Source organism: Chiloscyllium plagiosum, chromosome 17 (assembly GCF_004010195.1).
Source record: "Chiloscyllium plagiosum isolate BGI_BamShark_2017 chromosome 17, ASM401019v2, whole genome shotgun sequence".
NCBI lineage: Eukaryota > Metazoa > Chordata > Chondrichthyes > Orectolobiformes > Hemiscylliidae > Chiloscyllium > Chiloscyllium plagiosum.
In genome coordinates, this window is record NC_057726.1 from 36315723 (window position 1) to 36340080 (window position 24358).

Sequence of the window (24358 nt, forward strand, 5' to 3'; positions counted from 1 at the left end):
GACACCCATAAGCTGTAAATTTTTTTAAAAAGATACCAATGTTGTTGTACATGTCACAGAATTTCAAATGAAGGGGTTAAAACCCTCTACTCAAAAATATGATTAACACTCAAATAAGACTCTTACTGGTTAGACATAAAAAATACTTTGTAGTAATTGTATTAAATGACAATTTTTGTATTAAAACAAAGTGAACTGGTAGGCTGCAAAAAGTGCAGATCTCAAGTTCAATGCCTACTGCATCGATACAGCTCCTTACATAGGCTCATTGTTAGCTTAAGCTTGATCTTGTATTACGTTAAATCCCATATAAATACTACCATTATAATTTTAATCAAGGGGATATTGGCTTGATCAGACTTTGCTGACAGGATGTATTTGGGGTGACAACCTTTGAAAAAGGATATTATGTACAGACTGCATATTTCTTTCATAACATGTTTTTGTTATTGTGTTTAAAAATAAAATGGTTAATGAATTAATCAATAATGAGAGAAGGCATCTGCAGCATTTGAATTTTGTGCAGCATGATTTGTTTTTCAAGATAACATGCTTAGTGTGAAAGCAGATTCATCAATGCTGAAACTTCACTACACCTTTATGCTCATTGTTATGATTCGCTTACACTTACTCTGATATAATGATTAGATTTGCATGTGGCAAAAATCAGGAGAAATTTGTGATATGCTAGAATTTACTGGTGACAAAGGAACAAACACAAAATGCACAAAGTGCTGTGCTGTTATTGTAATTTTTAGCACAGCTGTCAACAAACACAATATGATGCTTTGGCAATGCGTTATCTAATTGAGATTTGTTTCAAATAACGACAAACATCTTCTGAAAATCTGTCAAATTTCAAAAACTTGCTGACTTTCTTTCAGGGTGAGTGTAATTAATATTAGCATTACAAAGAATAAGTGTTGAGGATATTTGCATTGATTTTTGTTCAATATGTAAAGATGGAAGAACAAACATTACAAAGAAATGTATAAGCATTTCTTTTTAAAGGAAGACATTTCCTACCCTTATGCTGGCATGGTCTCCTGTTGCTAAAGATCAGAATCAGATCTAAGAAAGAAGTCAATTGTATAGTAACAACTGTTATAGTTATTGCCCTAGACTAAAATGACTATTTGCACATATATAACTTGGAAAAAAAACCAAAAGTGATCCAACCTCATCCATTGATCCTGCACTGATCTATAAGAATAAATGCTTTTATGCACTTTTAGACTAAAACAGTTCATCTAATTGCTGATGCCTTTTACCAAACACTATAATGCAAACAAATCCAGGTTCCAAGAAGTGATGACACAATGGATCCATTTCAATGTGGGTCTATGATCTGTCCTTAGGATAAGAAAGGTGTTGGTTATGTCAGTTCAGGGAACCAGAACTTCATGTTTGCTCTCTGTCGGTCACTGTGTAAAAGCAGGTCTGCGAAAGTCTAAGACATCAGCTGTTCAGCCACAGTATAAAAGCAGAAGATTGGTACTCAGCAATTGCACTCCTAAAACAAGTGTTTTCCTGATATGATCATCGACACAAAAACATCTTAATAAAAGGTCTTGTACTGTTAAATGAGTTAAAACTTTACTTTGTATTATGTTGTGTCCAACATCAGGAATAGTATTAACTATTGTGTTTTGAAAATACAGTGCTCTCATATTTTACGAGCAACTTTTTAACAAACTTGGAATCCTTTGCAACATGACTGGGGCTAATTAGTTGCTGATTAATAGAACAGACTACCAGACCAAAGGGTGTAAGTTCACTGGTGTCCTGCACGTGTACAGTGCAGGATTACAAACAACGCCTCTATTTTGGAGAACTGCTGCCTTAAATATTTGTCCAGCATTGATTCCCAGTCCTCTGATATACATCCCATTCTGTTTAAACTGGACAGCAGTTTCTACATCAAATAGATCAACTTCTGAACTATTCTGTTTGGTGTCAGTGTTGCCCCAATAGTTCTTAAAATAAAGCAATAATAAAATAAGGATTTGAAATAAATACCAAGGTCTCAATTTTGATGCAACCTGTCTGGTGGGAAAGGAATGCCTAAGTTGTTAAAATCTACATTTGCAATTTCTCAATTCAATGGCACAATTCCTCATTGAAGGAACTTTGGGAAATTATGGCTAATACATCTAGAATTAGCTCACCTACTTCTTTTATATCCTGATGAAAGTGCAGTTCTCTGAAAGCTAGGACTTCCAAATAAATCTGTTGGACTGTAACCTGGTGTTATGTGATTTTTAACTTTATATCCTGGACTAACAGATCATGGAAATTTACCCATCTTTGTACCATTGTATTCTTCTTACTATTTTTAATACATATATTAAATTCACAAAACTTCTTTTCTTGACATTTTTATCAATTCCCTTTTACACTTGGTATTTTGCCCCTATCTTTCTCTGTGAAAATGGATATCAAATCTTCAATTAACAGGTCTGTCAATTCTCTATTATCCACATACAGCAGTTTGTCTTCATCCATCTTTAATGGTCCCATGTTCCCCTCGACCATTTCATACATTTCCAAGCCTTTCCACTGTTTCATTTAATGTCTTACAATTTTTTACATATTTTCTTTTCACACCTCTTACTTGCTGTCCCCAGACCACTTGTTTTCTATCTTTGTTTGCATTTGTGCAAGTATTTTCTCGAGTTGGGTAATGTCTACCTCTTAACTCATTTCTAGACCCGATATGCTTAATTACCCAAGTGGAGCTTTTGTCTTTTAGGGATAAGTACTGAATATTTTGAATATGTTCCAATGTTTTTAAGTTTTTCAGCTCCAGATTTCTGCAGTTAGTTTATTTCTTGCTCCATTGGTACAGCTTTAACTAAATTAGTTTGTAAATCTCCCTTTGCCCTCTCAAAACTCTAATATAAAATATTATAGTCACTACTGGCAAGATGTTTCTGTGCCAACATGTATATTCTTGGATATTTCTGGGAGGCAGTGAGGAAGGAGGCCCCACTTCTTTGAAGTCCTAACAGCCTTTATAGCCCTTTGCAATCTTTAAAATATTTGTAAATAAAGGGTGATTGGTGATGGAATGCGGGTCTCTGAAGAGTTATTTCAGACAATTAATTGCAATGAGAAATATTGGACACACAATTTAGAATAATTAGAGAATCAACAAAGTCATTGAGAGAAAAATGTTTTAGGGTTTTCCTTAATCACCTTACCTGAAAAGTCAGAATGAAAAACTCATCATTAGTAGTCCTTGTTAAACTTTCATAAGAGATTTGAAGAAGATCAAATTAGCTCAACTCTACATCAATGATGTTCTTCCAACATAGACTAAGAAGCTATAAAGTAATATCAAAGGTCTTAATATGATAGAAACATAGATTTTAATTCCAAACACCGTATTGCAGAGAAACAGTCTATCATCTAAACAAACCATAAGGTTGTTACCAACTATGTGACTCATGGTGGGAATTTTCCAAGTGGTTTTAATAGAGTTGGCAGGAGGCTGTTGATGGTCATGTAGAGACTCCTGAGATGTTCATGGATAAAGTTCACAGATACAAAACCTCAGCAGTTTGGCTACTGTTAGGAATGGTCAGGCCCAGCTGGCTTTGAAGTACTGTTCTTGGTATTAGATGAAAGGGGTGTTGAAGAGGCCAGCATTTTGAGAAAGGGAAGATGGCAGTATCGTGGTTATGTTATTGAATTAGTTATCCACGGAGCAATACCATTGCTCTGCCCCTCTTGGATTCAAGTTTCACCACAGTTTTGAGTAGAATTTAAATTATTAAATTTATAATATAAAACTAATGTCACTCATGGTAGCCTCAAATCCATTGCTGTGAAAACCCAAATGATTCACTAATGCCTGTTAGGGAAGGAAATTTGCCATCCTTACCTAGTTTGAGCTACATGCAGACCAAAAGCAATGTGGCCCTTCGAAATGGCCTAGCAAGCCACTAAGTTCAAGGACTATTAGGAATGAGTAACAATTGCTGGACTTGATAATGATACTTAGACCCTGTGAAAGAATGAACAAAATGTGCTGCACACTGCCATTCCAGTGGGGATGGGGTTCAACACTTCCAATCATCTGTGGTGATCAATTGCAAAAGACTAGCTGTCTTTAATGCTGTTATCCACTTTCTCCATCAAACTGTCCAATGTAGATATTATTCTGTTTCTCCAAACCAGTTCATAAGGTTGAGCCCAGAGTCTACAAAGCAGCCAGTTGTCCCCCTATCAAAGTTCCAAAGGCTATACCCTGTTAGATAGATTGCAAAGTGCTGGTCTGGGAGACAACATCACACAAGTGGAAAAATTGCTAGGGATCTTCTGCTCTGAGATGTGTTTCTGGCTGCTGGCAAGGATCTGGAGGCAACAGAAGTTGGATATGAAGAAAGACAGCACTAAAGTGCTGGATACCACTAGACAACAGGCATTGTAACGCAGCTTGAAACTGGATGTTTGTGCATTTCTTGGAGGTCATGATGGGTATTAATAATAGTCAGAAATCTGTTCATAGAACAAATAGCTCCTGATCTTGAGCTCTTGTTGCTTCAACTCTGACAGTATGGTGATGTTTGGTGTTCTTCCCCTGGTCTTAAGACTTTTTTTATCTGTCTTGTTCAGCAAAGGGAGAGATGAGAGAGTGAATGTTTCCTGCAAACAAGAGTGTACATGTCAATGTTTCTGCTGAATGTGCAAATACTGATAGTGAAAACTGGAAAGAGGCAATTTGGATGAGGCAGTGTTGAATAAAATTAATTATTTGGAGTAAGGAGCTTGGAAAAAGCTGTCAAGAGAAGTTAGTGATTATGCAAAGACTCCTGAGCTTGAAGAGGAAAGCTCAGGAGCGAAAGTGTTTTTGAGAGGAACTAAGAAGATAGCATGTGTTGGTTATGTATATGAGTAATGGTATTATGTGCACCTATGCTGGGTAATGTTGGATGTGAAGGAGAGACTTGCTAGGAATTGTGAGTAAAGGGAAAGACCTGTCATTATTGTTGTTTCCATCTTTGTTGAGAGTTCTAAAGAAATAAAGAGCAGTACTCACTCTTGCTACTGTTGTTAGATCACACTTCTTGCACTGCAGCCAGGTCCTGGGGGTGATGGTCCAAAAACGGATAACTTCAGCAATCTCTCTTCATGCCTGATGGTTCTGGTATTTGCTGTTCTTCATGCATTTGGGAAAGAACTTGCTCTGACCTGTTACAGCAGCACCTCCAAGGGAGGCCTCAGAAAATTTGGCAGTTTGCCCACAACTCTTCCTCTCTCGTTTCTTGCTGCACCATTCCAATTGCAATGACTTGCATGAGGAAATATAACCCTGCTGTAATAAGTAAATTCCTGCTTTAAATGCACATGGTGAACAGTACATTTTGAAAGTTGTCAGGTTTCCTGGTAGATCAATGAATTCAGTATGAGATTATAATGAGTCCCAGGGGTTAAATTACCTTGGGCTTGTTTTTAGCTGTAGTGACTAAATTTTAGATTGACACCAAAACTTACAATGGGACCCAAAATTGTTAAAGTACTTAAAGAGTCCATAAGCACTGATAAAGAGAAAAGATTGGCTGATGTTTTAAGAGCAGATTTTCTGTCAAAACTGAAGTTGATTAATAGTTGTAGGACTGGACCACCAGCACAAAAAAAAGCAGGTCTAAATAGTTTTTAAAAGACCAAAATTGATATACATTATAGAAGTATCTCGTTAAGGTTGTCACAAGGCATGAAAAATAGCATCAACCAAAATGTAATTCCAAATAGAGAGGAATGATTTGAAAACTAAAATGTGAAATAAGAAAATGGGAAAATCACCAAGAACTGAAGTTGCTAAAGTAATGTTCAGGTTGCTGAATGTTCAGGAGATTTAAAAAAAAAACAGCTAGGCCTTTCAGTGGTGACACAGAAAAGCACTTCTTCACAGAAAGGGCAAGGGAAATAGGGAACAGATATCCCCTGCCCAAAAAAACTGTTAGGTTTAGATATTCAAATGGCCAAAACTGGGATTGATACATTTTCATTAGGTATGGGATGTGAGCACCATTTACAAGACAATTATTTATTGAATTGAATTGAATTTATTATCACATGTACCAAGGCTCAGTGAAAAGCTTTGACTTGCGAGTAATATAGGAGATCACATAGTTAAGTAGCATAGATAGTAAATAATAGGTAAACAGCAGCAAAAACAAAAAAACAGGTACAGGTGAATGTTAAGAGTTTGTGAGTCCATTCAGTGTTCTATAGCCCATCCCCACTTGTCCTTGAACAGCAGACAGTGCCTTGCCAGATCATTTGAGAGAGCAATTAAGAGTTAACATGTAGGCCAGACCAGGAAGGATGGCAGTTACCCTCCCTAAAGGACATTAGTGAAGCAAATAGGTTTTTAGAATCATCAATGATTATTGCCATGGTCACCATTACTGAAACTAGCCTTCAATTCTAGATTTATCAATTGAATTCAAATTGCAGGTTTGAACTGATGTCACAGGAACATTATCCTGAGTTGCTGAATTACTAGTCCAGCAACTTTACCACTATACCAGTGTCTCCCTCAAGTCACTATTTGTTTCTCCAGAAAAAAAAGTCAAAACACAGCAAGTTAATCAGATTTGAGCTTGAACTAATTTTTCTAAGTTCTCTCTGAGAATGACAACGTCTTGCCATGAAACTGATTTCTGCTCTCTCGAACCCTTTTCCCTCTAGACCATTAGTAGATTATCTAACTTCAGTTCTTTGTTCCCATGCTCGCTGAAAGTGTATATAGTTTTCTCTCCTCAAGTACTATTGATCTTCCTTCCAAAACTGCTCACTGTCACCTCTTCCTCAAAAGTCCAACCTTGACCCCTCTCTTGACACAAGGTGTTGCCATATCTCCAACTTCTCTGACATCTTCAAAGTCCTTAAGCTTATCTCCTCTAAAAGGCATGTTCATCTTTCCCAGAGCTTCACATTTGAATCTCTCTAATCATGTTGCTGTTCTTTCCACAACACAGGAACATAAGCAAAGACATATATTACATCATTTGTGTCGTGACTGTGGTGTACTAACTCTCTTCATGCTCTCCAATCTCTCTGCCTCATTCAACATTGTTAACCAGACACATCATTTTCAAATGGCTCTCTTCTGCTGACTTGCTAAGTGAGATTGATCTCACATTCTTACCATTAAACTCATTAATGAAGCATCTCTCCCAGTTACTTCACTTGAATTGGTTTGACTTGGGCCACTTACCAACTTACATCAGTTCCTGGCCCTCCACAACTTCAAATACAAAATTATTATCCTTATGTTCTTGTCATGATTTCTTACCTCTGAAGGGTAGACCAGTCCTGCAGACCTCAGCACTCTCTAAAACTGGCCTCTTAGGTATCTTGAGATTCTTTCACCACATCATTTGCACTGTGCCTACAATTGTCTAGGTTCTAGTTTGGTAGACTTCCTTAAACCTCTCCACCTCCTCCATCTTTAAGATGTGCCTTAAAACCCATCTCTTTGATTAGTTTGTCATTACTCCCACTATTTTTGCTTTAGGTTGGAATTTTTCTGAATGTATTTTTTGAAGTGTCTGGAAATGCTTTTCGTTATAATAGCACTATAGGAATGAAAGTTTCTGCCTATTCTTAAAAACAATTATAATTTCTTCGACATCTATAGAGTAACCAGTGGATATAATATGCCTATTTATCTTTCGCCTTCTACTCAATAGGCAAATGCAATCAAATGCACATATATAAAGAACTGGTCTGTGATTTGCCTTTGTTTACAGCTTCTAAAGTAATTAATAGGTTGGTATTTTCAAAACAGTGTAGATTTACATAGCACAAAGGGATAATATTGGACCAGGCAATCTCCCACTATTACGAAAGTTCAATTATAAGCTGAAAACTATAACCAGTTAAACTATATTCAGTAAAATGTTATTCTTCTCTTCCTAATTTACCTTGTACGTACTGACTCAGTATGTGACCATATTACAGACCACAGATCTCACTAGAAATAATCAATGCACTTTGGCTCCAAATGATTGGATAGAAAAGAGGAGTATCCTATTTGTATCGCTGTGCTTTCAGTTGATCTAATCCCTCTGAATAAATAGACCCATGAATGTTTAATATATGTTGTGATTGTGTCCATCTGTGTCCTCAGTACAACCTGAGATGGCTTGGCGATATTCACTGCCACCAATTGTTCTTCTTAGTATTTTTCTAAGTTACTGAAGGCTGTCTGCAAGAGTCTTCAGCAGAAAAGAGGCTTTCTCTTGATGAACAAAATGACTTTATTACATAAACTTACTAGTTGCATTATATCTGAGTTACATAATAGTCTCTTGTGAGACCATAGGCTACACTTGAGGACATGTATACATTATTCATTGGTTACACAGAACTTACCACTAAGAACAATAACTTAGAAACTCTAGACTGGCTAATTTCTCCCAGGAACAGTGCTTCATATCCTGATAGGTGGAATTTACTTTGTGATGTCAGTTAACCAATTCATGTATTAACTGCCTTAAATGATACGGACCATCTTTTTGGATGTATTATAGTTATAGAATGTGATGCCGGGTCAGTAGATCAAACATCTCATTGACTGGTGTACCATATCAAACACAATGCTCCATTGACCATTCACAGCTGGTAGCAAACTGCTTGTGCTCAACTGGCCTGTGCTTACAAGCGTTAGAAAAGCATATCCACTATTAGATGTGATTCTGCAATTGGCAATCATTTATTAAATAATTTGGATGGTACTAAACCAGAAACTAATGTAAGATCATCAGCTAGGCCCACATTGTGATGTATTTGCATATGCGATAAGAGACAAATTTAAATGCTTGAAATCCTGTTTTATGTATGCTCAAGGAATTTATACATCCATCAAAACCTTTTTCAAAAGAAGGGATCATGGCGACAGCTAAACTCTGCTGCACCTCCATAGCAATGAGCTGACCAATAAGGATCTACTTGCCGGCTCTGGGAATTAAGATTGACAGTTAACTGCTCTTGTTGTATCTCAATGCCAATAATGACCCAACAAAATCAGCAAGTTGTTTCATTTTGCATGAAATGGTGTCTCCTTTTCTTTTTTTTTTACTCGCCCCATCCCGAAGTCTGTTTCTTGTGCCATAGTTCAAATAAGGTGTAAGATGAAATAAAAGGCATTTGGATGAGTACATGAATAGGAAGGGTTTGGAGGGATATGGGCCGGGTGTTGGCAGGTGGGACTAGATTGGGTTGGGATATCTGGTCAGCATGGACAGGTTGGATTGAAGGCTCTGTTTCTGTGCTGTACATCTCTATGACTGTATGACTCTATGAAAAGCTTCACTTCTGGTTTCCTTTTAGCAATGTTTAATAGACAAACATACAGCAAGTATTTCCACAGGCTTTTAAAAAGAAACAAAGTAAGTAAAATCTGGTCCTCTCTTGTGCAGATCTCAGGAATTCATTGTGGAAAATAAAGACAAGGTGGATGAGTTGGATATCCTTTTGCATCTGTCTTCATTGTGAAGCTTGTAAACGACATTCCAGAAATAATTGTGAGCTGGAAAAGGGAGTGAGGATCTTAAAACAATCACCAAAGAATAAGTGCTGAAAGAAATATTGGATATAAAAACTAACAAGTCCCAATTTCTGATGGCTGTAATCATGCAGACTATAATGATTACATGGTAAAGATGGTAGATACATTGATTTTAATTTTCCAAAATACTTTCGATTCTGGAAAGGTATCATCAAATTGGAAAAAAAAGCAAATGTGACTTCTCTATTCAAGAGAGGGAGGCAGAATGGAGGAAATGATAAGCCACTAACTTAACAGAAAAAATGCTGAAACCTATTAAGGAGGTTATAGTGGGGCAGTTAAATACTCATAATGCAATCAGAAACAGTTAACATGGTTTTGTGAAAACTAATCACATTTGAGAAATTCATTCAAGTTCTTGAAGTAAGAAGCAACCTGTGAATCAAGTGTACTTGGATTTGTGGAAAGCATTTGATAAGATACTACATCAAAGCAAAATGGGATAACATATCAACATATGTGTATATAAAGGATTGGCTAGCTATGAAGAAACAGAGACGAGGCAGAAAGATTCTTTTTCAGGTCGGAAAGTTGCAGCGAAAGAGTGCCAGAGGGACTTAACGACTTACACTTTATATCAATTAATTGATTGCAGGAACGAAATACACAGTGACAAAGACAGATAGGAAGGTAAGTTGTGAAGAGGACATCAGGCAGTTGCATTGAGATATACATAGGTTAAATGAGTGGCAAACATTTGAGTATAATGTAGAGAAAAAGAGAACATTTCCACTTTACCAGGATGAATAAGAAAACAGGATCATAATTAAATAGTGAGCGATTGCAGAACTCTTGAGGTACTAAGGGTTTTGTTTTGTTCATTCATGGGATGTGGGTGTCATCCCTAATTCTCCTTGAATTGATGCCATTTCAAAGGAAGGCTCAGTGTCATATACATTAGGAGAAAATGAGGGCTACATATGCTGGAGATTCAGAGTCAAAACCTGTGGCGCTGGAAAAGCATAATAGGTCAGGCAGCATCTGAGGTGCAGGAGAGTCGACGTTTCTAACATAAGCTCTTCATCAGGATTGTTGGGGAGGGATGGAGGGCAAGGGTCTGAGAGGTAAATGGAAGGGGGTTGGGGCTTGGGGTAAGGTAGCCAGGAATGAAATAGGTAGATGGGGGTCTGATGGTGATAGGTCAGAGTGGAGGGTGGAGCGGATAGATGGGAAGGAAGATGGATGGGTAGGACAGTTCAAGAGGGCAGTGCCAAGTTGGAGGATTGAAACTGGGAGGAAGAACAGCTCATCTTCAGCCTTGGGATGCACAGAGGAAGAACACTTCATCAACTGCCTTGAGACCCTCCAACCACACGGGATCAATGTTGATTTCAACAGTTGTCTGATCTCCCCTCTCCCCACCTTATCCCAGATCCAACCCTCCAACTCAGCACCAGCCTCTTGAATGGTCCTACCTGATCATCTTCCTTCCCATCTATCAACTTCGACCTATCACCATCACCCCTGCCCGCACATCCATCTACCTTTCGCATTCCCAGCTACCTTCCCCCAGCCCCAACCCCCTCCCATTTATCTCTCAGTCCACCTTAGCTGTCACTCCACATTCCTGATGAAGAGCTTATGCTCAAAACGTTGATTCTCCTGCTTCTCAGATGCTGCCTAACCGCCAGTTCTTTTCCAGTGCCATACTTTTGCACTCTGTCATATACATTGCTGTGAGTCTGGAATCACCTGTATGCCAGACCGGATAATGATAAAAGATTTCCTTCCCTGAAGGACACAAGTGAACCTGATTATTTTTTACAACAATTGACTGTGATTACCTGGTTGCAATGAGGCTAGCTTTGTTTTATTCCAAATATAACATTGATTTGATTGCCACTAGTTCATGAATCATAAAAAAGCTAATATGAAGGTCCAGGAAGTGACTAGAAATCAAATCTACTCTTTATGCAAGAGAAATGAAATATAAAAATAAAGATATTATTCTACAGTCGTACATGGCACTGGTGAGACCACACTGAAATGCGTCACTTTGTGAGCGAGACTAGAACCAGGAGATACAATTTAAAAATGAAGGTTCTTCCATTTAAGATGAAGATAAAGAAAATTTCTTTCTCTCAGAGAAGAGTTTTAGGTCTCCAATCACTAGAGAGCAATGGAGCCAAGTGTACTGAATATTTTAAGGCATGTAGATGATAGCATAAAATTTCAAAGTGATAGTGATATCCAAACAAGAAAGGCAGGTTATTATTTGAATGACTGTAATTTGGGAGAGGAGAATGTTCAATATGACCTTAGGTGACCTTGTGTACCAGTCACTGTAGGTAAGCATGGAGGTGCAGCAGGCAGCAAAGAAGGCAAACTGCATTTTGGCCTTCTTTATAAGAGGAGTTGATTACAGAAACAAGGATGCTTTGCTGCAATTATACATTGCATTAGTGTGGCCACTGCTGTAATATTGTGTACTGTTTTGGTCTTCTTATCTGAGGAGTGTTCTTACTGTAGAAGGAAGGTTTACCAAATTGATTTCTGGGATGGCAGGACTGATATATGAGAAGGGATTGGGTCAGTCAGGATTGAATTCCCTGGAGTTTAGAAGAACGAGGGAGGGGTCTCTTAGAAACCTATAAAATTCTAACAGGATTAGACAGTTTAGATCGAGAAAGGACGTTCCTCATGATGCCAGAACCAGGATTATTGTTTAAGGGGAAGGGGTAAACCATCGGGGACTGAGATGCAGTGACATTTCATCACCCAGAGCACTGTGAACTTGCTGAATCCACTATCACAGAAAGTGGTTGACGCCAAAACATTGTGTTTTCAAGAAGGAGGTAGATATAACTCTTGTGACTAAAGGGATCGAGGGAAAAGGTGGAATTAGGGCATTGAGCTCAATAGTCCACCATGATCATAATGAATGGCAGAGCAGGCTCAAGGCACATTGAATAGCCCGTTCCTGTTCCTATTGCCTATGCTTCTATGTTAAGTGAGTGGGCAAAAACTGTGGCAGAAGGGTTTCAGTGGCAGAAGGATTTCAATGTCAGCAAGTTTTTGATTGATAAAGAATAGATCAGGTTAATTTCTAAATGGTATGAAGTTAAATATAGCAGAAATTCAAAGAAACTTGAGGGTTCAGGTGCATAGATCTTTAAAATGCCCAAAATAGGTGCAGAAACCAATCAAGAAGTCTAATGGAATGCTGGCCTTTATATCTACAGCACTGGGGTATAAGGATGTAGAAGTTATGCTACAGCTCTATAAAACCCTGATTAGATCCCACTTGGAGTTCTGTGAGCAGATCTTCGCATTATACCTTAGGTTTGAATATATTGGCCTTGAAGTGATTGTAATGTAGGTTTACAAAAATGATACCTGGTCTTTGGGGCTTCAGGTACGAGGAGACATTATACTATTTAGGCCTGTTTTCTGTAGAATTTAGAAGGTAATGGAGTGTTCTGATTGAAGCCTTCAAGAGATTAACAGGAAAAGAAAGGATAGATAAAGAAACAATTTCTATTGGTTGGAGATTCTAGAACTAGGAGGCATCGTCTGAGAATTAGGGCCAGACCATTCAGGAGAGATGTTAGGGAGCACTTCGACATGCAAGGGGTGGTAGATGTTTTGAAATCTATTGCACAAATAGCAGTTGATGCTAGTTCAGTTTTACTTTACAAACTGAGGGATAATTCTTTTGTTAAGCAAAAGGTGTTAAGGGATCTAGGCCAAAGATAGGTTTTATAGAGTTAAGCCACAATCACAGAATCCCTCCAGTGTGGCCCATCGAATCCACTCCAATCCTCTGAGGAGCATCCCACCTCGGCCCATTCCCCCTACCCTTACCCTATAACCCTGCATTTCCTATGGCTAATCCCCCTAACCTGTACATTTTTGGACTGTGGGAGGAAACCAAAGATAGATTCTTGACTAACAAGTGAGTCAAATGTTACTGATGGGGACAGGGATATAGAATTGGGGCTACAATCAGATCAACCATGGTCTCATTGAATGGCTCAGCAGGCTTGAGGAGCCAAACGGTTTACTCTTGATCTTAATTTATACATTTGCATGTTCCTGCTGCCTCTGATTTCACAGTGGGAGACTCACCACCTAGAAAGCCAACGAAACAAGATTTGCTGTCAGATTCAGCTGCAATAATTACCACCCATATTTTGATGCAAGGTCAATGAATGAGTCAAACAAAATCTTTTTGATAAAGTTTCAGCAGCAATGCCAGTCAACAACAAGTTATTGATTTTTACATTGTTGGTGTATTGTGACTAACAGAAGCAGGCATAACAAGGTCACACTGCATCTGTATCAAGGTCAAAAATGCATGGTTTGGGGAATCATGTTTTTACAACATGCTTTTTGTAATGTTTACATTCCCATTGACAGTACAAAATACTAGATTGGCCTGAGTTTCCCAGGACGGCAATGAATGGTTCTTCAGAAAAAGTAGGAAAATCTGTGTGTTAGGGCAGACAATTGTTCCCTGTATACATTCCTAGTGTCTTTTTATTTTGTACATCACCAAGAAATTTAGACTTAGGGAGTCTCTTATTGACAGAGGAAGGAGAGGGAAGCCAACGTGGGGATACATATTCCTTTTCCCCAATGACAGTCTGACCCCATGGTGGAAACAATTTCTGAATCAAAAAGTGGGGTCTTCAAAAGACTTAGCTAACCTGATAGATGTCATGTTCAACTCAAAGGAGGTGCCAGCATTTATTAAGCATAGTGGATTAACTAAACCTAATGTTACCAATCCTGATATTGAACACATCGCGAGAAGAGAATCTAAATTTACAGCTATTTATTTGGTGCCTAAAAATGGGAGTCAAAGTTCTGAACTTTGTAGAAGTTCCCCAGATTCTACATTGGCTTGACAACTTTGAGCTGTCTGAGGATATATGTATTCGGCTTCTTAAATCTGTAATTAAAGAACCTTCTGCATGTGGAAGCATGTGTGTGTAGTTCAGGAACTAAAGGGTGAAGTTCATGGCACACAGGAATTGCAAAGCCTGACAAGCAATAAGGAACACTAATCCAAGGAGATCGGAATATTTTCAGTGTTTGGTACACCTTGTAGACCCAGAATAAAATGTTGGCACATTGTTAACATGCACAAGGACCCTGTCTGGATTATTTCCTCACCTCAACCTGGCTCCATGAGACAGCTGCCTGATTTTAGTGCTCTTGCTGCCAAGTGAGATACATTTAGTATTAGGTGCCTGACGCTGCGCTGTGAGATTTAAATGAGGCCCAACATCAAATCTTGTTCTGGCCTTTGGTCTGCCTAGACAAGTGTACAAAGCAGTTGTTACACTGTTACCTTGTCTGCTTGAGGCATGCCTCAAATTTCTCTGCCCATTGATTATTTGATAACTGTCACACAAAAGTTAAAGCCCTTATCTATTGAAATGAAATTAAGAAACAGATCATAGCGTCATACTGCTGTTCTTCTAGTGCACTCTCCATACCCTGATGAATGCTAAAAGTGTGGCAAAAAGTTATTTTCTTCTATTTTCGTTTATTGCAGAAACAGTGCAGTCCATCACAGATGTAGTCTTTGGACTTTTATCCCATAACCATCTGCACACCAGAGCACAACTGACAATAACTATTTTCAATGTTTGTTGTGCATACTGTCAACAAACACCAAGTTGTCATAATTGTGCTGAAGCAAACTATTAGACTGAAATGCAATGTGCTTTTATGACTGTTTGAAAATTATTGTATTACACTCAGGCAGCTCCTATGTGCAGTAAATAAATGTCTGCTTTAAGTAAAAGTAGAATAAATCATCCTTCATTGTGTAACATTATTTTGGCATAACGTGCTGTTAGAGATGAGTCTGACTTCACAATACAAAACAGAGCTGTGATTAAAGTTTTTTTTAGTACAAAATGATATTTCCCAGCATGTGCACACATTAGACACTAATTTAAATGGTATCTAATGTCACAGCACAGGAACTAACCTCCAAACAGCTTGTTTTGGAATGACCTCATAGAGGTTTAATAAGCTGTTTTGATTCTCCAATTTAATGAACTATTCTATTTACAATAAGCTCTAGAGTTTGTATGTTTTAATAGCAACAAATTTAAACTATAAGAATTAACAGTGGAAACAATTGGTTAAATATTACATCTAATGTTGGTCTTTTTGTTATGACTGGTACATTTCATTTTGAATTAAATGAAGTTAAAGAAAATCTTTTTGTTTTAAATTATCAAGACATAAAGAGCTAGGCCAGTTCATTGAATGACTGGTTGGAAAAGAATATGTAATAACATTTTCTGTAACAAATTGAATCCAGTCTATTGCATTACACCTCAACACCACAAGATATGGTAAAAACAGTGACTTCTAATAGTTATGATTGGGACTTATTTCAATCATAGCTTTATTCAACAGAATTAGCAGCAAAGAGCCATAAGCCAATATGTGTTGATCATAGTTTTGTATTATGACTCACATTAAAATAATGAGATTATTGAGATCATTGTGCAATGATTAATATATAGTAAATTGCAAAAGTCTAAATTTGCACAATGAGATTCATTCGCTGAGAGAAGTACAACTTCCTGCAGGTAATGCACTAATCTATAGAATTAATCAGATCGACTTTACATGTACCTCTATGTTTAGTGCTTTTTTACCTCTGAAATCTAGCAAGAGGGTATGAGGCTCTATCAAGAGAAGACAGAAGTTTGCATTAAAAAAACACACAATGGATGAATGGAATGATATGAATTGACCTTGAATAGGCTGAGGATTATATCTTCAGTCATTTTAAACAGCAACTATTGGGCATCTTTCAGTTATTGATAATATGACAGTCATTACAGTTACTCTTTATTTCAATGATTTATTTTTACATGGTTAGCAATGAAGGTACGTTATTAATAGGGTAACAATATCTCTAAAGGAGAAAGTGAGGACTGCAGATGCTGGAGATCAAAGTCGAGAGTGGGGTGCTGGAAAAGCACCGTAGGTTAGGCAGCATCTGAGGAGCATTCCTGAGAAGATTTTCCTGTTCCTTGGATGCTGCCTGACTTACCATGCTTTTCCAGCACCCCCACTTTCGAAGATACCAATATATCTATACAGACTGCAATAATGTGAACTTTATCATGTATACTACATGATTGCTTTGAATTAATATAGACCTAAGTAGACACCACATCACAATCATCTGAGAGTACTGAAATGTAGAAACTTGAGTTCTGTGCCTGAAAAATGTGTTCCACCTATTAGAAAAAAAGCTCCTTACTATGTACCTTGTGTTATTAATTAAGGGAGAAATGCTCACCAGGACAACAGACTGCTCTTCTTTGAATAATATTAAATTATCTTTTAATTCTCACAAAATCACTGAGACAGAGAGACAGTTTAGTCTTTAATAACTCCTTTGATGGTACCATCCTTTTTTTACTGTTGCATGATGTGTTGGCCTAGATTACATGCTTATGTCTTGAAGTGAAGCTTAAAAATAGTTTAGAACTGTGTGTACCACCAATTGAACCAAGGTGACATTGGATTGAAGGAGGGATAAATTGGGATAAGAATTGAGTTACTCAATCTGAGATATATTGGCACAAACAAAAAAAATCAATAGTAAATGATAAAATGTAGGATGCAATGAACATTTTGAACCATAATATACTTTGACAGTATAAACAATTCTTGACCTCATTCATGAAGCTCTCCTCTTCAATGTATTTTCCCGAGTTGCAGTAGTCATGGAGACATAACTTTGTGGCTGCCACTTGGCCACTTTTTAGAAAGTCATATTTAAACAAATACAATAATTAACAGACATAGTGGCAGCAACTTGCAGCATCTTCTAAATCTGTAACCACCACCACCTAGAAAATAAGGGCAATAATCGTTTGGGAATATCAAACCAACTTCCAAGCCACACAACATCCTGACTTGGAACTATATCATCATTTCTTCACTATTGCTGGGTCAATAGGCTCAAACTCCACTATTCAAGTCCGCAATTACTTTTGATTTATATTAAAGATATATATTAGAAGACAGACTGTGTTCTGGCCAAATTTGCTAAAGGTACAAAGATTGGTAGGAAAGCAAGTTGCAGGGAGGACACCATCTGCAGAGAAATATAGGGAGGATAAATGACTGGACAAATATTTGGTAGATTATATACAAGTTTGAAAAATGCTCACATTATTGGGAAGAATAGAAACAGAATATTATTTAAATGGAGAGAGTGCAGAATGCTTCAGTATAGAGGGATCTAGGTATCTCTGTATGTGTATCAGAAATGTTAGCATGCAAGTACAGTAAGAAGTTAGGGAGACGTATGGAATACTGGCTTTTATTGTAGGTGGCAAGAGAGCATTAAAATAGAGGAGTTTTGCTACAACCATACTAGTTACTGATGAAAGGACATGTGGAGAACTGTGCATTGTTTTCATTTTGTTTAAGAAGGGATAAATTTGTGTTGGAGGCAGTTCTGAGAGCATACACCAAGTTGATTCTTCGATTGAAAAGGTTGTCTGTTAAGGAAAGTTCAAGAACATTGGACCTAATCTCTTTGGGAGTTCAGAGGATGAATGATAATCTTATTGATAGATATAAGATTTTGAGGGGGCTTGACTGCAACAGGAGGCATCCTCAACTTCTATGCGGAGTATTCTAGAATGAGTGGGCACAGTTTCAAACTAAGAGCTTTTCATTTATGATGGTGATAAAGAGAAAAAATCGTTCTTTCAAAGGGTCATTTATCATAGAATTCTCTATCCAAGAGAGCAGTGGGGACAGGGTATTAAATCTATTCAAGGTTGTATTAGACAGATCTTTGATAAAGGAGTCAAGCATTATTATAAGCAGGCTGAGAATTGAAGTTATGGTTAAGCATCAGATCAATCATGATTTTACTGAATGACATAATAAGCTTATTAGGTAAATAACCTACTCTTCAAGTTCTCCCTGCCTTGCAGCATTGTGAGTGTACTTATACGAAATCGACTGCAGTAGTTCAAGAATGAAGATCACTACTTTCTCAAGGGCAATTGGGGATAGACAAACACTAGTCTTGTAAATGGCGGTCGCATCCTATGAAAGAACATTTAAAAGTGCATTTTATATCATCTAAAAACTGATAAACAATGAGCATTGAAGCAATGAAAGCAACAAAATGTATTAATTGTATTAAACAAGGAGATGTGAAGTTGACAGTGCATCTTTGAAACAATCACTGCAGTGTAATGTTTCATTAACCGTACACTTTAAAAAGGAATGGCTAACTTGAGTAACAAATGGAGACACAATTTCATCCTATCTCATTGGCTTATCTACTTTGCATTTGTTTACCTTCCTTTGCTTTTTGCTTTCCATCTCTTTCTTTTTCGGTCTTTTCATTATTGTGCTGCTTTCTAAACTGATAGATAAAACAGTTCCACACTTGTAACCAAATTTTCATTCACTGTTGCTGTTGTCTGAGAAGTCATACAAAAAGTGACCTTTGAATCACCACTGGACCCATAAAGCACAATACACACCATTGTCCTGTCAAAAATTGAAGATGTTTTACATCATTACAAAATTTAATGTTCCAACTTTTCAAATGTAGTACTTTTCAAAGGCCGCATTCCAATTGAAGCTCATTAAATTCAGGCTCGAGTTTCCTGTGGTGGGGATGAGAAAGAGTTTCTCATGCTTTGTAAGTAATATGAATCACTCTTTTAAAACAGATATGGTTACATACTAGTTTTGAAAGGTACAGTAACTGCTGAGCTCTTACAAGCTGCAACACTGAGGCTTTTGTCCTTTAAAATCTCATAATTGCCTCTTGAACCATTGCACTCTAGTAACTCTGCATTTTATTTACTTATGAATAAATCAACTTTTAAATAAAATTGTTGTTTGAAAGTTCAAAGGTTACCATACGTGGTAATTGCTGGCTTAAAAATGTTCTCAGGATTAATATCAGAATTGAAAACATTATGGAGTTCAGCTACTGTTCTTACTCCTGATAAGAGCAAAACATTAATATTCTGGAGCGTCAACTAAATAAAGCACACTAAGTATCTAAGTTGAAAAATGCTGACATTAATAATTTATAATTGCAACAAAAGGCAAACTAGGCCAAAAGATTCAAATATAAAACAACTATGTTTAGTAGGAAGTTTCCTAAAAAAAAACTGATTTTCTTGCTGATACTGAGTTCATTTGGATTAAGGCCACATTTTTCACATGGATAAAAAGTATAGTATGATTTTAATAGTAGCTTTTGTGGATAAACATCAATAGGCAGCCTGAGTCTCTTTATTGGGTTTTTTCATATTAGTATTGAAGTTAAAGCAAGACAAATGAAACTCTCGGAACTGGTCTAACTCATATGTATCGCCATAGCTGTGAAAAGAGGTCAGAAAATATCTGATAGGACATGCAGTGTCAAGCTATTAGCACAAAACCACTAATTACCCATCGGTCATTGTCAAATATTTTTAATACATTATTCAGCTTTAACCTACATACCATACTAATTTTCAACAATTTTATAAAAGAAACTTGTTCTGGTTTTGTTACCTTCTAAACACATGAAACACATATTGGGGGAGAAATTCAATTTACCTTTATCCTGTTTTAGCTATAAAATAGTTTCTGGGACTGCACATTTTAGGTAGCAACATTACAGAGCTGATCTCGCCTGGAAGCAAGTGGGTCAAAGTATCGGAAGTAGGCAGTTTATAAATGTTCAGAACTCCCATTTGCAATAGACGTTAGGCAACTTTACAATATTTGTTGGTCCCCAATGTAAAATTGAAATCGAAATAGATGAGGTTGCACCAGACAAAGATTGCCCTAGAGCACCAGGTTTTAAGACAGTCAAACCAATGGACTTTAAAAGGACTCCTGGAGGCTGCTCAAAAAAATGGACACAAAAGTTTTGAAAAGCTGCATTTCTGCAGGATCAGTAGGAGTGGAAGTGTTCACAGGATCTTCCTGCTAGTTGGCTCAGGAGCTGATGGGAATCTGGATCAGGACATCCCCATAGTTTACATGTTTTATTCAAATGCAGGCCAATGCAGAATTTGGTTTTGGTTTTGTGCAGCTTATTTTACACTGGAAAACATGCAAGTTGAACTTCTCCCCTGCTGTTCTTTAAAGCCATATTCTCTCTCAAGGTGAACACAGGGAAAAGTAAGCAACTGCTAATGGTTGTTATTCTTCACATACCAACAAATAGAAATTCTATTTTAAAATGTTCCTTTACAAACTACAAATAATCCTTTTTTTAAAAAAAAAGCTACTAGACACTGACTACAGCTTGCTGAAGGTCCAGGCAAGATGTTTTCCAGTTTAATTAGCTGCCTCAGACTGGTACTGATACACTGTCCAGGCAATGGGTGGCAGCCAATCTTAGACCCTTCTGAATGGATACTCAGGTTGCTAAGCACACAGGTTAATTAATACATAATGGAGAATTACACTGATAAAAACTGGGAATCAATTACAAATATACCGTATTGACAAATGGCAAGTGTTTAACAGAAATCTGGAGGAAAATATGGCTTTAATTTCCACACATTTTATTGACTAGGTTTATATAGTAGGAAGCTCTGATTTTATAATTATGAAAGTTTTCCACTTACTCATTACAGGTTACTGGGAATAGAAGTTAGCTCAAACACATATACAGTAACTGGTTTCAAGATTTAAAATTCCAAGAAACAGATGCTGGTTCAATTTTCATAGCAGTTACCAAAAGTATTAATAAGACTTCATTTGAGCGGATTTTTCAGTTGATGTGCCATTCAGACCAGAGAAAAAGCAACTGTCGATGTCTTTCAAAGTACAGGCACATCCTTCACAAATCACAACAGTAATCAGGCATTTAGCTTGTGAAACTTCAGGCTGGTGTATTCCAAACTGCTGATAAGGAGTTTAGAGGCCTGATTGTGTATTTTGAAAAGAATACAATACCCTTGAACTTTAGCACACTTAAAGAGACTTAAATTGTGGGAAAAATACATTTTTTATATCTTTTAGTGTTAGGTATTCTGCTATAGTTATAAGGCATTACCAGCAACTGTGTTCTATCCTTTTAAATTCACAAAAAATGTTATGTCTATTATTGTACATAGAGAAATCACACCAGTCTTGCATCAGATGTGCACCTGTTCAAAGAGCACTATCTGGATTCTAAGCACCATGTTACCATTGCATTCAATTAGAACATTGATGTATGCACTAAAATACACACAGCAGTAAGCAGCCTTTAATACTACAGGGCTGAATGGATGGTGTGATTGATAAAATTATAATATTCCACATTGTTTTTCATTGATATGAGTTATTCAGGTGCAGGGACAACCCCAGGACTTTACAGCTTACGCATTCACAGTTTGATAACAAATATATTTTTGATTTTATTGTATAGGTTTTAGCTTTGTGACTCAGTTGGACTATAAAATGTTACAAAAATATAAATGAAATTTAACAAAAGGACCAGAAATTGCAGGGTTTGTGATGGTGCGTTAGCAGGGTTCACCATACTTACACCTCAGAGTCTGACCGTGATGGTAGGAAGCACAAGTATAAATGAATGTGAGAATCCTGAAGTTGCCATCTGTCATTTACTAATCATACATCACTCCCTACCCTGAACACAACTGGCTATCAGTGAAATCAATCGATCTGGTGAAAACATTCCCCTTTTTAAGTGTTACAAACTTTTGTTAGGTACTGAGAAAGCCAAGCTTTGCTCAATGAGGTGCATTTCTTAAAACAATAACCTTACCAATAAATATAGCTGAGCAACTGATTTGACCCTGAAAAAATTGTGGAATGTAGTGTCCTGTATGAATTTTTACTGGAGTTTTAAAACTCGTCATCTTTGTTTTAATTTTAAAGTCTCTTCATGCTATTTCAAACTGGCTTAACTCAGTTTGTATGTGCCAATCTTTATTTTTGTTATGAGTAAAATGCATAAATGTGTGATTGGAGTGTTAGTGCTTTTCATTTCCTAGTTGGTTAACCGAAAAATTGTTAATTTGATTGGCTCCTCGTACAGCTTAGTGACATCACTGCAGCTCCAAGTTTGGAATCCCCATTAAATTCAGCTACAAGCAACTGCACATCAAGAGAAAGGTATAGTTCTTGTCACACAGAGAGCTAGATCTGTTTGCGTAGCTTTCTTTGGAGGTTAATGGCGAGTACTGTTGGTTCGCCACTTTGCTGTTAACCACAATTACAAGCCATTATCATCCTACTGATAACAGGCATTGTCCAGGCTTCAGTTTTGTATTTGCCATTTAAATTAGAAGACTGTGATGTTGTACTCAATTTTCATTTTCCTACTGAGTCACAGAGCTCTTTGCAGTGACATGCTTGTCTGTAGTTTCTAAATTCAAAAACTGTCATTGCAGGAGCTGCGTCCTGTCCAGGGGCCCAGGAAATTGTTCAGCACAGGGGTCTTTAACCTTAAACAAGCAGAAAATTTGCATGAGTAGAAATGTACTACTACAATTTTTTTTCCAGCATCCCTGTGGGACAATACATTGCTGTGACAGTGCAATTTTTAAATTGCCAGTCAAATATCTCAGATTAAAGGTCAAAATATTCTCAAATAAAGTAGAGAGGAATGATAAAGCACCAACAACACTTACCATCATAATTGCAGACTAAATTGCAATTGAAACATCTACATTTACAACAAAATGATATTGCATCCCATACTTGTATAATTGCAATACTCAGCATTTAGATGTCAAATGGAATTTATACAGAGCTAAAAGGAACAGGCTGCAATTCAGTTCCATGTTTGACACCTAAACAATAAAGACCCTCCTTGGAAACTGTGGCTAACAATAAACTGATCTTGGTGAAAATATCCTACTCATTGACTGAGCTCATCCAATTGTAACAAAACATTGCCCTTGAATCTAAGGAAGTTCCTCTACAATATAAAGAAACTCCAGGTGTTGACAGCTACATAATTTTATGTTAAAACTTAAGAATCAAATCTGCAAATTTCAGATGTTCTGGATACAAAACCCAAATTAATCTGAAATTTTAAAATGTCTACTAATACCAAGCACAGGACAAATATCCCTGAATACTTTGGTTCAATGAGCCAGGTTAGAAATAACTGTTAGAGTCATCAACTTCTTTAAAACAAAAAACGTGATTATAAAGTACAGTAGTGTTTCATAACTGGTTCTACATCTGCTTTTGTGGTCTTCTTTAAGCTTGTGAAGACAAACATAGATAAAGGAAATTATACAACTATCTTATTCATAGAAGCAGGTTTCCCCATCACACCATCCATTGCCTCAAGTAATTCAATAGTTTTTTGGTTCCACCAGATCATTTGCAAAGCCAACCCTATATTGTTTACTGCGCGTGAAGAAATGCTTCCCTATAGCGATCCTAAGTTTGTCATTAGGGGTGGATACTAATAATTTCTACTAATAACAACCTCCATTAATTGACACCCAAACTTTCAAAGGTGACTTTAGCCAAAACTTTCCTCATCCACAAGAACTCATCTGAATCTGTACTTGTGTTGTAAATATTTCTGTAAATGAGATTGGATTTAGAAAAAGAATTCTACCTGCAATTGCTTTTGAACTTCAGATTCACTCAAGAATTTAACTGTTTAAAATTAACTTAAATCTAAAGTCAATAGACAATAGCCAATAGGTGCAGGAGTAGGCCATTCTGCCCTTAGAGCCTGCACCGCCATTCAATATGATCATGGCTGATCATTCCTAATCAATATCCTGTTCCTGCCTTATCTCCATAACCCTTGATTCCACTATCTTTGAGAGC

The 24358-nt window shown here is 37.0% G+C and overlaps 1 protein-coding gene across 10 annotated transcripts in view; it reads right to left on the reverse strand.

The window, feature by feature from the left end:
- Positions 1 to 24358, reverse strand: part of znf536 (zinc finger protein 536) — a 579146-nt gene that overhangs the window by 88150 nt on the left and 466638 nt on the right. For 2 of the 10 annotated variants that reach the window (XM_043706860.1, XM_043706861.1), the window contains one exon: positions 20020 to 23007. The exons of the other annotated variants lie outside the window; for them this stretch is intronic. In XM_043706860.1, coding sequence (XP_043562795.1) covers positions 23003 to 23007 — 5 coding nt within the window. In that variant the 3' untranslated portion in view covers positions 20020 to 23002. Of the gene's footprint in view, positions 1 to 20019; positions 23008 to 24358 lie in introns of those variants that run through there. 10 annotated transcript variants of the gene reach the window in all.